Here is a 14,206-nt window from a genome sequence, read left to right on the forward strand (position 1 = left end):
CACTTTTAAATTTAAGCCATGACCTTTTAACATATGAAACATATCCTTAACTGTTAAACCTACTCAAACTAATCTCCTATTTTCTAAGGTTTTTCATTTATTCAATTGGATCTCTCTTTGTGTTTGCCCTCTCCATGTCCCACATTGTATTATTATTATCCATTTTTAAGGTCATGGCCAAGCTAGACACCAAATTTGTGTATGAGACCCCCTTGTTTATGGGACAAGGGACCCACCTCCACGCAACGATTTGACTACTAAGTCTACTCACTTTTAAATTTAAACCATGACCTTTTAACATATAAAACATATAACTATTAAACCCAGTCAAACTAATCTCATTTTTTCTAAGGTTTCTCATTTATTCAATTGGATCTCTCTTTGTGTTTGCCCTCCCCATGTCCCACATTGTATTATTATTATCCATTTTAAGGTCCCAACCAAGCTAGACACCAAATTTGTGTATGAGACCCCCTTGTTTATGGGACAAGGATTTGACTACTAAGTCTACATACATACTTTACTCTACCCCCTACTAAGTCTAGGGAAACATACATACTCTACCCTCTCTGGTTTTGAATTTGTAACCTCTTAAGAGGAAACACATACTCTTAACCATTAGACCCACTCAAAGTGTATATTAAAATTAAGTTTGACATCAATTTTACAGTGAAGGCAATGAAAGAGTACTTTCCTTTCTTTTAAAGTTTCTCATTTATTCAATTGGATCTTGGAACTTCCTTCGATCACCCATGGAAATGTGTTTGACCTCGAGTTTTCAGCAAGGCAATGAGAGAGAACTTTCTTAACTCCACAAGGGCGGGCTAGTCGTCTCCCTGCGTGTCCTGCACCGTCGATCTTTGTCTCTTCGTCTGCGCCGTCCGTTCTCGTAGATTAGTCCAAAGGAGGGTTCGAGGAACGAAAAGGGGTTTTAGAAACGAGAGCGTACTATACTTAACTTGGTTGATCTGATCTGATCTGGTGGGCAGGGCAGTGGCAATGGCAATGGCGATTCGTGGAGTGATCCCGTCAAATCTCAAGCATTCAGTGTTTGTATGTGTAGCGCTCTTGACAATATGCCATCTATGTCTGGCGGCACCGTCATCGGAATTGGTGCTCCTAAAGGTGGATCGCCGGGTAAGTCTCAAAATATTAGTCTCCCCTGCGTTTTTTTCTCTGTGCAATAAAAGTATGCTATGCGCCAACGCGATGAAAAATTTCAGATGAATGAGCTTGTAACGGATGGCTTCGATTACTTAAAAAAAAAACTGTGCATCATAAACTTAACTGAAATGCTTTCACACTGAAATTACTGCTCCTTCAAGATCAAAATTCACCATGGTTGGCCAGATCTAAGTTAACCTCACATGTAAACTGTATGGTAAAACTATAGAGAGGCTCAGGGGAACAGAGACAACACATTAAGAAAGCAGAGAGTAAGTCATGATAGACTCTCTACAGATGAAAGATCGAGTACGCAGAATATGTGTGTGTCTGTGTGTTTAGCAACGCACAATTTAAACTGTTTTCAACAGAATTGTATTCTTTAGTTATATCCTCGGATGAACAAATCCTTGGGATTGGAAGATTTTGTGATGCCTAAATCAATACTAGATTGCCATTTTTAAGCTCAGGGTTTCCAAAGGAAACGCCCGAGAACGGGAAGTTGAAATGTATTCAGAGCATTTCATTTGTTAAGATGCTTTTTATCGAACCAATATATTTCCATGTCTATTGGGTCTTGTTTTGATAGTGAAGTGGGTTTGTTCGAATCCCACAGAGACATGTTTGCCCTCGTAGGTTCTTTCTCTTGTTCAAGTCCCAGGCAACTCCTCGTGGATGGGTTCATGCAGAACAGATACCGCCCGGTCGGGGTGTCTCAGCCAAAGTGTTTTTGAGTATGAAAACTGTTGGATATTCATGTTCATTGTAATTTTCCCACAATGGGGAAGGACACTCTTGCTGCAGTTGCAATTTCCTTGACTACTTGTTCATCATAAATTGGGAACTGCTTGCTCTATTTTCAGCAATTTTGTCTTAAGTTTTTTTCCAAGGACAACCTTGACTACTTGCTCATCATAAAAGAATTGGGGACTGCTTGCTCTATTTTCAGCAATTTTGTCTTAATTTTTTTTCCAAGGACAACCTAGTTGGGAAACTCTGGGGCTCTTCTATGCATTTCGTGGATGGTGCCTACTGTAACCCTGTCAGTGCTGATTATGGTGTCTACCCCTGTAGAGACATTGAGTAAGGCATGCAATGGAAGCAGCCAGCCCGGGGATCAATCCTGAGACCTCCGGCATCAATCCTAAGACTTCTGGCATGATGCTCAAAGCACTCAACCACTCGAGCTAGTCGACCAGGCTATTTTGACTTAATATTATGTACTGAAATAGGCAGATTTTGTTACTGTAGAACACTTCCCATTAGATATCAAAGAGGGAACTGCTCAATAAACAATGGATTATTGATTCTGATACGAGAATAGAGATAAAAGAAATGCTATTGCATACAATTTGTCATACCCCATATTTTTGTTAGACAAATGTTTGCAGTATTGAGGCATCCTAAGTTGATTCTCCAAAGCATGATAAGTGGCGTTGATGTTGGATTAATTTGAACTCAATTCCAAGTTTTTGTTTTTTCATGGACGATAACTTTGTTGGAAATACATTTTATCTAAGGTCAGAATTTCTGTCCATCATTTATTGTATACAGAGAAGAAACTATTAATTAATTCTAGAGGGGGCCGAGCTGTTAGTATGTAACCGATAAAAAGTGTTTTTAAGTAGTAGATGCGAAGAAAGCATGGTTAAGGGGGATTGTGCTGGCAATAATCACTCATGTGAACAATCTCAAAGTTTTGTTTGATGAAGGAATAGCGGTGGTTTAACCGTTTACCAAAGGATTGGATGGTCAACGATCCCTTTTATGTTAGGTGAGCTTGGTGCAGTGCCAAATGCCGCCGGTTGACTATGATGTTACTCATGGAATCAAAGAGGGATGTTTTATTGCTCCCTGTGATATCTTTATTTATGTTAATCGGTTCCGCAAAGATAAAGCTTGATATGGTGTTTAAACAAATTTCTTAATTTAGTGTTTTTCAGGGGACAGATTAAAACATACCAAATTGCGGGCTAGAGGGTAGTTTCGACATATAACAAGGGGCCATAATATCTCATTTAGTCCATTTCAAATTTAGGTGTGTTTAGGTACATTTATTCGATTTACATAGGTAGGTGCGATTAGATGTCAATCAGTTGATTTTATCTGGAGACATTTCATTGAATTTATTCGTACATTGTGTTAACTCAATCTCATGATTCTAATTGTCTGATCACGAGGATGGACAATTAATGTGCTTACATAAACTGGTCTGGAATTATTTCTAATTCTCACATTGTGCGCTAAATTGCTAATTCTTCAGATGTTTACAGGCTGTGCTGTCCTAAACATTTCCCAGGGACATTTTTTGAAATGAAACTGTTGAAACTGGGCCTCAATTTTTGTTGCTACAGTCAATGTAATGGTTTGCATGAAGAAAATATTTATGCGTATGCACGTGGTGGATATCCTTGATTACCATGGCATATGTCCCCATTCAAAATCTATTTGCTAAGCTGCTAATTGCATGGAGTAATCAATTTCAGTGTTTTCTCATTTGTCAAAACTATTGTTGCTCAAAGCAAAATTTTAAACTCTTGCCATTTTCATATCAGAAACTCTAGAACAACGAATCCCAATTATAGAAAACTTCAGGTAAATGCTATAGAGTGTAAGTGAGGGTGTATCTCAAGAAATCAACACTTATCACTCTCAGGTCATGTTGAAAATAGACAATTACCCTAGGGGTCAGAATTTCATGTAAAATGTTAGGTTATGTGGTAAACTTTTTCCCCTAGATCGAGCCAGTTTATCCCTTGCAAGATAGAGCTAATTTTGGAGCTATTTTTTCAATAGTAATCTAGAATTTAAATGATAAATGAATGAATAGTACACCTAAGAGGTTATGTGATTTAATCCAACATCAGAAAAAAATCTTGTTAGGTAGTGGGATGTTGAGAAATGTATCTTGAACAGGAACATCTTGTACATGTTTCAATATGAATGTGCAGGAAGTGGTTTGAGACATTCTAGATTTTCCAGTTGAGTCTAATAAAGTGCATTTAATGCATTAATGACTTAGATTAAATTTAATCTTAACCACATCTCAAAATAACTTAGTGTTTTGGTAGATTAGTGTTTCAGAAAAACATAAATAAGACAAGATAGAGAAGTACCGTTTACAGTTGAATAGTTGAGCAGGTTGAGCGATCAGAGGAGAGAAAGCAGCGCACAGCAAGAAGAGGATTGACTTGCAGGTTTTTAGTAGGTTGAAACGACAGTTGTATGGCAGATTCTAACAAGACTATCAAGAAGATAAACAACAACCACAAAATACCCTATTGATTCTCCTCTATGGAAGTATGTGATAAAGATTGTGAAAGAGAAGAAAATGGGTGGCAGCTGCTTGTGGAATTGCTATGAGTGTAAAATAAATTTAATAGGATTATACACGAGGTTTAAAGCTCAATTTATTTGGTTTGAAGGTGATAATGGAGGTCATCATTGCAAAAAAAAAATCACTCAAGGACAAGGATAAGTTTCAAGTGGAGCAAGATGTTGTAGATTTAGCCAAGGCAGAAAGAAATAGGTGCAAATGTCAACCAATCTCGAAAAGGGGAAATGAAGTTCCTTTAATCATTGAAGAAGCATTCAAGAGATTAAACCCCAGACTCGTTTGCCAAGATGTTTGACGTGGGAGGGAATAATGAGACGGAGAAGGTGGTTGCAAGAGGTGTATTTGCATGTGGAATACCCTTCAATGTGAAATAGGTGCAAATGTCAACCAATCTCGAAAAGGGGAAATGAAGTTCCTTTAATCATTGAAGAAGCATGCAAGAGATTAAACCCCAGACTCTTTTGCCAAGATGTTTGACGTGGGAGGGAATAATGAGACGGAGAAGAAGGTTGCAAGAGGTGTATTTGCATGTGGAATACCCTTCAATGTAGTGCAGTCTCCACATTGGCAAGACGTGCTTGGGTGATTAATGAGGTCCCTAGGGGTTACAAGAGGCCAACCTTTAAGAAGGTGCACCCTACCTTTCCATGGAAGGAAAGATTGATTATGGAGAAAGTGGGATGTTGATAAATGTATCTTGAGCAGGAACATCTTGTACATGTTTACAGTTTCAATGTGAATGTGCAGGAAGTGGTTTGAGATATTCATTGGTGACCACTTTGGAAAAATGGTCACTAATTGTATTTTGTAATTCACTTAGGAATTAGGATAATGTAAAATATTCTACATTTTCCAGTTGAGTCTAATAAAGTGCATTTAATGCATTAATGACGTAAGACTAAATTTTATCTTAATCGTACATCTCAAAATAATTTAGGGTTTTGGTACATTAGTGTTTCAGAAAAGCATAAATAGGACGAGATAGATAAGATAAGATAAGATAAGATAATTTTATTAATGTCCAACGAATGACCACAAAGTAGGTCAAAGGGACTGTCGATTACATAAGGGGGCCGTGCCCAGTAGGAGAACCAATCGGTCTCCTCAGAAAGACAAATGCTGAAAGGAAGATAGAAACTAAAAACGAGGCGGGTTGGGAAGAGCGTATGGAGCTCCGATCCCGGCCACGCCTGTTGATCTCTAGACTGCGTCGTAGTCTCACTGGTGAAGAAGACCCTGGGGACTCGGATGTGGGAGTCCGCTACTCCTAACATCCGAGGCCTAGAGAAAAGAGCTGTGGGTAGTTCAGCAAGGTTTGCTAGTTTGAAGCGGTGGGCGCTGGTTGCCTCCCATTGTGTTGTCTCTGTGATCTAATGATCCTGGGCCGCCTCTCGGGGAGATGCCTGGAACGGTTCTGCTGCTGGGCCCTCGTAAGTAAGGGGCCTCTCCTCTTAACTGAACGAGGGTCTGTCGATCTGTGTGAGCCAGATTGATCGATACTCGGACTGGTTGATCTCTTGACTCCTCGGGCTGAGGGGAGTATGCTGAAGAAAGAGGTGATCTGACGAGTAGTGTTGGGTCGGACGGGAGGCTGGAGGATATGCTCCCGATGTTTTAGAGTCTCCTGGATGTAAAGTGCGACACATCTCTGGTCCGTGTATCTGAAGAAGCTGGATAGGTTCTGTGGTCCTCTGAACAGACAGTGGTAGCGACCTCTGATCTCATAATATATCGGACAACCGAAGATGAAGTGCCATTCGGTTTCCACCTCCTGTGTATGGCATAGCCGGCAAGTTCTGTCAACTCTCTCTATCTAGTGGTCTGTCTCAACTCGAAGCCTATGTGATCCAACTCTGAACTGCCCGAGGGGGATCCGAAGAGCATGCATCCAATGTCGAAGCGTGTACTGGGGGCGAACTATAAGCCCGTCTCTGATACCCAAGAAGTGCTCTGCATAGAACGGCCCCCTGGGGGGTTAATCCATGTGACCTAGATAAACTGCCTGTAAATGTCTTCCTTGATGATCTTGTTTAGTTCCTGCCTGGGGGGGAGTCCTCTGGGGGCATTCAGGGAATACCGGAAGGGGGGGAGATGATCTATATGGAGTCCCACTGCCTCGAGGAACTTCGAGACCCCTGAATACCAACATTTGGCTTTTCCTGGTTGGGTGCGGTCGATGGCTTCAGAAGAGCAGTAGGCTAGATAAGGGTACCTTTCGCGTCCTTTCAATGTATCTGCGAAGCTCCGGGCTCGGTGAAGAAAAGAGACCAGTCTGAAGGCTGTCTCAAGGCGGAAGGGCTGCGCACCAAACTCGGCCAGTATGATTTGATGTGGGATAGTATGCTTGCAACGGATAATACGTCGGAGGAGAAGGGTTTGGACTCTCTCAACTGCTGCCCAGTCAGACTCAAGCAAGGAGGGGCCCCAAATTTCCGATCCGTACAGGACCGTGGGTTGGATCAGGGCGTCCATAAGGCTCAATTTGGACGAGATGTCCTGGAAGTGGTGGCGGAAAATTGTCTCTCTAAAATGGCTAGAGAGCCATACCCCTTATTGATCCGAGGTTGCAGAGCTGGCCGCATACTGAAACGGGGGCCCGAGAACTGTACTCCCAAGTATGTGTAGCTATTGGTAATCTCCACCCTCTCTCCCTTGAAGAGAAATCGGAGATCCTGAGACTTCTTCGTCCCATTGAAGACTATTACCTTTGTCTTACTCAGGTTCACTGACAATTTCCGGAGATCACAGAATAGAGCTAATGCATCCCGCTGCCTCTGGAGACCTTCTAGTGATGAAGATAAGAGTGCAATGTCATCCGCAAAGAGTAAGATATAGATCAAAACCTGATGAAGATAGCAACCGTCAGACTCGTGTATGTGTTCCCGCAGAAAGGCTTCGAGCTCATCAATATATATCCCAAATAAGGTGGGGGAGAGTGGGCACCCCTGCTTAACTCCAATCGTGCTGTGGATGAACTCAGATAGTCCCCCCACCGTGCGAAGACGGCCCAGGACAGACTCGTATAGACGCTGTAGGCCGGGAGTTTGGGGTATTGGTGTCTTTGAGTCGCTGTAGAAGATCCTCTCTCGGGACTGAATCAAAAGCCTTTCGGAAGTCCACAAAGCAGCAATACACCTTCGAGGACCGGTGGCGTGCTTCCTCGATCACAGCACGGAGTGTAAAAATGTGGTCAATGGTCTGATGATCTGGCCTGAAACCAGCTTGGCCTCTGGCCCTGAGATCTGTTTCTTCAAAATCGCCGGAAAGCTTTCTATGGAGGATAGTGGCATAGAGTTTTGAGAATGTATGGCCCACCATAATTGTCCTGTAGTTGTTGGGGTCCGAGGTATCCCCTGACTTATGGATGGGATATATAATATGGTGGGACCATATGGGGGGGAACCCTTCTCGGACCACATGGTTGAAGAGATCTGCCAGGTATCCGACTAAGGGTCGGATGCCTTGTTTGAAGAATTCGGCTTGGAATCCTTCCTCGTCCGCTGCTTTGCTGCTATTCATCGCCCAGATGGCTTCCCTGACATCTTTATCAGTGAACAGGTGGCAGGAGGGGGGGGGATGTGACCTGGATCTAGGACTGACCAGAAATGTCGTAAAGGCGGGAGGTGTGCGAGAACATGGAGACTGGGTCGAGATCGGAGGGGGGAGGAGAGCGACGGGGGAGGATCTTGCCCCAGAATTGCTTGGGGGAATGGGTAAGGAGGGCGGAAAGCTCCCGTCTTTGTTGGGAGATGAATTGTCGTTTTTTGTGACGGAGGAGGCGACGGTAATTCTTTTGGATGGCAGAGTATGAGGGAAGGGACTGGTGGAAGGCTTGGCGGAGATCTTGGTGGAGGAGTTTACAATCTGTATCGTACAATTTGTTCATAGGGGAAGTTCCTGTCTTACGGGAGGTTGAAGAGGTCCGAATTGAGTGTGGAAAGGATTTAAGCGCCGACTCCCAGATTGCTGAGGAGAGACAGTGGTACTTATCTGATACAGTCTCGAGACGGGAGAAGTCATCCGGGTCGGGGAGGATTTGTCTGAGTGAGGAGGAGAGAATGTCGGGGTTGCCCTCATCAAAACGGAAGATGGTTCTACCTGGGGATCGGGGCGGGGGTTGGGTTGGTCGGGGGGGATCAAACTGAAGAGAAAGTGAAAGCAGTGCGTGGTCGGCTAGAGGGATGGGAGATACAGAGAGATTTCGGATAAAAGGGAGCAGTGTTTGACCGGTTAAGGCGTAATCCACCACACTAGCCCCACCTCCATGAGGCCTACACGTGAAGAAGTGGGATTCTGGGAAGTGCGAGAGGCCGTTCAGAATTATCAGATCATGTGATTCGCCCAATTGCATAAGATGTCTACCGTAGGCTGTGATGGGGCCCAGGGCGTCCTCCGAGGTCCTCTGCAAGCCTACCGAAGCCAGGTCAACACCCCTAGTGCAGAACACATCCTCGGACCGGTCATGGAGTGGGACCTGTTGGTCCTTGGTACGGGCATTGAAATCCCCCATAATGATAATTTCTCCATCAGCTGAGTATTTAGTGATGTCTGGGTATATGTTGGTGAAGGGGTCCCTTTCAACGCCGTCGTGGATGGCAAACGGAGATGTGGTTGGGGGGAAGTAACAAACTGCAATAAAGATATCCCTCAGGGGTGGGGCTCCAGTTCTGATTCGGATCCACATGTATCTGGCGTACTCATCTGTATTTGCCACTGTGACTCTGTCTCTGAGCTCGTCTTTGACTAGGCACGCTACCCCCCCTGATCCTCTGACTCCCCCTGAGCTCCTTGTTTCCTGTCTACATATTGAATGCCATTGGTACCCTGTTATGTCTGGGAGAGGCCGAACTGGGCTCTCGTGGGTCTCTGTTACTAGAAGGATATCTGCTGACTCAAGGGCATCGCAGAGTAGCCCAGGCGAAGACCAAAAAGACCCATTTCCGTTCCAGCAGTGAATTGAAATCCCTGTTGTTCGACGCCTCCCCAGGCGGACCCGTCATTTCGAACTGCCTGATCGAGGTGTCCATCCTGGGGGGAAGGAGTCTCGAATGACCGCACGGAGGTTCCTTATGACTGCCCATTTTCCCGCTTGTCTTGCTGCAGCCACTTGTTCCCTAGCCTGTTTGAGTTCAGCCACCTGTGCCCGAGTGAGATCCTCATCAAGGAATATCCTGTGTGGAAGGCCGAATAGCTTCCGTTTAGCTCGAAGAGCATGAAGGCGATCTGTGGTGTTATGGAATCGGATAAATAAGGTGGAGTCCTGTCCCAGCCAAGCTCTGTCTAATCTTATATCGGATATGTCGAGGGTGTCTCTCAAGAATTCTGTGGCCACCTCCATCGGATCTGCTGAAGAAAGAGGGAGAGGGAGACCTCTCACTTTGAGGTTTAGCTCTCTCGCTCTACGGGATCGTTCTTCCACGAGTTTGGCCTGTACAACTTCCTCTACTGCTGTGATAGGAGGGGATTTGTCTTTCCCTCGAACCACCTGTGCCCATGAGCTGATGTGTGTTTCTGTTTCCTGTCTGAGGGAAACCTGTTGTGATATAATCTCCTCTTGCTTGTTCCTGATCTCCTGGATTTCTGCATGCAAAGTTGTCTCTGTGGGGTCTTCCTGCATTGATTTCCGAAGGGACAAGTTTTCCCCTTCCACAAAGGAAACTCTGTCATTGAGTGTGTTTACTTCGGCCCGGAGCTTGTCATTCTCGGTTTCAAGGGAATCTACCCGACGTAACAATTGTTTGATTTGAGATGTCCAGAAGGCGAAATCTGACTCCATGGCAATGTCTCTGGGGCTATAGGTCTCTTCTGGTTGGTTAAGGCACTGGCGGAGGTAACGGGAAGGTCCTCTGTTGTTGAATGGGTTACCGAGGTGGATGTCGTGCTCTGGTTCCGCGTGTGTCTTCGGGGAGCCCATAATTAACCTGTCATTTTATAATTTGCAGGAGCAGACGAGGGTTTGCAGGAGCCGATGTGAATTTGACGCGAGTAGAACGAATACGTGCCGCAGAGAAGGTAGAGATCGGGGTTATCTAGCGTGCCGACGTCGTGGGCAGCCGACGTGAGTTAACTGGCCGCCACCTCGAGCAGATACGGGCCGACGATGAGACGCTGCGAAACGCCGCGAGTAGGCTGGCTACGCCGTGAGCAGAGGCGGTCACGTCGCGAGCAGAGGGACGCCCAGCCGAGCAGAGGGACGCGAGCCGCGGGCCGATCAGACAGACGCCGTCGGGCAGAGGAACGCCGTCGAGCAAACGCGGGTCGTCGAGCAGACGCGGGCCGTCGAGCAGACGCGGGCCGTCGAGCAGACGCGGGCCACCGAGGAGCTGGAGCCGCCGAGGAGTTGGAGCCGTCGAGCAGAGAAATATCATTTACAGTTGAATAGTTGTGCAGGTTTAGTGACCAGAGGAAAGAAAGCAGTGCACAACTAGAAGAGGATTGACTTGCAGGTTTTTAGTGGGTTGAAACGACAGTTGTATGTCAGATTCTTAAAAAGACTATCAAGAAGATAAGCAACAACCACAAAAATACCCTATTGATTCTCCTCTATGGAAGTATGTGATCAAGATTGTGAAGAAGGAGAAGAAAATGGGTGGCAGCTACTTGTGGAATTGCAATGAGTGTAAAATAAATTTTATAGGATTAAAGGTTAATGGATGTCATCATTGCAAAAAAAATCAACCAAAAGGATAAGGATAAGTTTCAGGTGGAACAAGATGCTGTAGATTTATCCAAGGCAGAAAGGAATAGGTGCAAACATCAACCAATCACAAAAAGGGGAAATGAAGTTCCTTTAATGATTGAAGAAGCATGCAAGAGATTAAACCCCAAACGCTTTTGCCAAAATGTTTGACGTGGGAGGGAATGATGAGATGGACGACAAAGTTGCAAGAGTTGTATTTGCATGTGGAATACCCTTCAATGTAGTGCAATCTCCACATTGGAAAGACGTGCTTGGGTGATTAATGAAATCCCTAGGGGTTACATGAGGCCAAACATAAAGAAGGTGCACACCACCTTCTTATGGAAGGAAAGATTGATCGTGGACAAAATGTTGGGATTGGTTTGTTCTAGTTGGAGTTGTAATTGTGTCGCTATTATCTTTGATGGTTGGTTTGATATAACTAATAGGCCATTGGTAAACATTATTGTAATGTTTTCTTCTGTTGGAGAATTTAACTAGTTCAGTCTTCATAATTTGTACCATTAATATCTTATGATAAAAAAAGCAAAAGAAAAGGAAAAAAAATATTATTATTTTTTTAGATAAGCATGTTCTTCATGCTTCTAGGTTTTTGAGTCAAAGAGTCAAAGTCCTATTTTGGACCTATTGTAAAAGAAAAGAAAAATAATTTTTAAATGTAAATTTTGGGCATGGTTTTAGAACCAGGCCTGTTTGAATCGTATTCGGCTTGGTCGACTAAGTGAGACCCTTGCCCGAGCTGACTCAGTAGAAAAACCGGTCCGATGGCCTGTCTGTTATTGAACCGGCTGAGCTTGTATTAAACAGGCTGAGCTAATTTGCGGCAGAAAAAGGTAGCAACTCAGACTTGAAACTCAATCTTTTTTGGTTTTCTTTCTTCTTCTCAATGCATCCACCCCACTCCCAAGCCTATAAAAGTGACCCAACCCCCTCACATTTCCTCACAACTATCTCATTGCATTTGTGTGAGCATTTGTGAAGAGTTGGAGTTGGTTTTTGGAGCAACAATGAGGAGGTTCTTGGGCAATCACAATGGTGGGAGGCATTTGGTAGCCATTGTCGTCAATTGCACTAGTTTGCAATTTGTATTTTGAGATAAGCTTGCAGTGCTTCTGGGTGTGATCGCAATTGGTCTGTTTTTGAGAGGATTCACATGAAGAAGAGAAACCGTTAAGAACAAAAACGGTTAAATGATTTAGTCTATGTCCAATACAACCTTCGGCTAAGATGCAACCAATTGCTGAACAAAAGACCCGATACGGATCCCCATTGTGTTGGAAGATATTGATCCATCCTCAGATTGGGTAGTGGAGAGTCAACCAACAGAGTTTGACCCTGATGAGGATATTGGTGTTGATCAATGTTATCAGAACCGAACCGGTGATCGAACCAACAAACCTTGTGGATTGGGAACTGGTCAGAATTGGAAAAAAACCGGAAAAAAACCAGTTTACCAAAAACACATAAAATATTCATATTTTAAAGAAAAACATATATTTTCATGTGCATCCATATGAATCCAAACCATTTATATACAAATATGCAAAATTTCTCATTTACATAGCATGTAAGGGTGCACATAACCAGAATAACTTCGAGTGCAATCCATCTTTGAACAGAATACGTCAACAAATAGGCTCTAGATGGCCTCTAGCATCCAAAAGAAATCATGCTACAACAAATTCCTACATATCATCAAAATCATTGCTTATATTGGGTTTTCGCCATCAATATAACCATTTAGGCATTAAAACAAGATAAAAAAAACGTAGCATGTCATGTCAAGATTTTGTTTGAGTGATGGGTACATTTTTAGTAGAGTCATGGTAGAGGAGTTCGACAACCAATGCCACTATCATCAAAGTACATAGAGGGCTTGGTGCTCTTTATTAAATACTAGCTCCATACCCTCGTACATGACAAAATCCAATGGAAATGTTGCAATCCCCCCAATCCTGAAATCTTGAAAAACTGTTAACTCTGTTGGATTTTGAGTGAAATCTAAAATTCTACTTTCTCCATATGAAATCAAATGAGGTTGGAAGCACTCTCAAACATCTTTGATTCATTTCATGGTAATGCTAAAAATTCAAGTTAAAATGATGAAAATGAAAATTTAAGGAAAATGTCACTTTTACTTTAAGAATTTAACATTACCATGAATTCATAGCAATACTAGGGCCATAGGCTTGATTATTAGGTTGAGGGTCATAGGCTTGAATATTAGGCTTGAATAACACTGTTGTTGATATTGATTTAGAGATGGATGCATTACACTCTGTTTAGTTAAATGCAAATTCAATAGTACGTTCCCCAAGTCCTCAAACTGCAAGCACTTCCTCTACTCAGCCACGACGTAAGCGCGTAGCTCGTCTATCTCAACGTGCAACTGTTGTTAGTGCTACTACATCTACAGGTGTAGTTGGAGATCTTGATGAAGAGGAGGAGCCATGGGTTTCCTCATCTGACTCCGATTCAGAGTCTGAGCCAGATGATGTTGGCTTTTCTAGCAGTAGTGATTAGTGATGTTTTGTTGTAGAGGCCATTTAGAGCCACTTTGGTTATGCGTTTTTGTTCTAATCTTTATATATTACAAGTATTGGATAGTGCACTGAGTGCCATTTTGATATAATAGGTATATTCATGAGCATACTTTGATCATATGTTGTCTTCTCTCTATATTCTAATGCTTTGAGTTTGGAAACATGAATGAAAATCTTTAAAAATATGTTTTTTCGTAAAAAAAATATTTAATGTATTTTTTACAAACACCGAGTCATTGAAATCAACTAGGCCAAGTCGATACCGAGTCAAAGTATACCCTCGACCGGTTCCAAATCCGTGTCCGAGTTTTAAAACTATGATTTTGGGATAGAAACCCCTCTAGATGTTAAGTTGGCTTTGCCCCAATGGACGTGTCTATTTGCACCCCCTCTAATCTATATAAATAGAGGGCAGATGGAGCTCATTTGGAGATACACACTTGGATGGTTTTGGTCTGAAAT

The 14,206-nt window shown here is 43.2% G+C and overlaps 1 protein-coding gene across 1 annotated transcript in view; it reads left to right on the forward strand.

Annotated features, from left to right (window-relative positions):
• Nucleotides 1–751: 751 nt before the first annotated feature.
• LOC149180495 (Ribophorin I) overlaps nt 752–14,206 on the forward strand; it is a 51,417-nt gene continuing 37,962 nt past the window's right edge. The window contains exon 1 of the mRNA XM_089416141.1: nt 752–1,137. Coding sequence (XP_089272267.1) covers nt 1,000–1,137 — 138 coding nt within the window. The 5' untranslated portion in view covers nt 752–999. The remainder of the gene's footprint in view (nt 1,138–14,206) is intronic.

The sequence above is a fragment of the Pinus tabuliformis genome, chromosome 3_2, assembly GCF_031772625.1.
Source record: "Pinus tabuliformis cultivar Carrire ecotype Pingquan chromosome 3_2, CPIR1, whole genome shotgun sequence".
Taxonomy (NCBI): Eukaryota; Viridiplantae; Streptophyta; class Pinopsida; order Pinales; family Pinaceae; genus Pinus; species Pinus tabuliformis.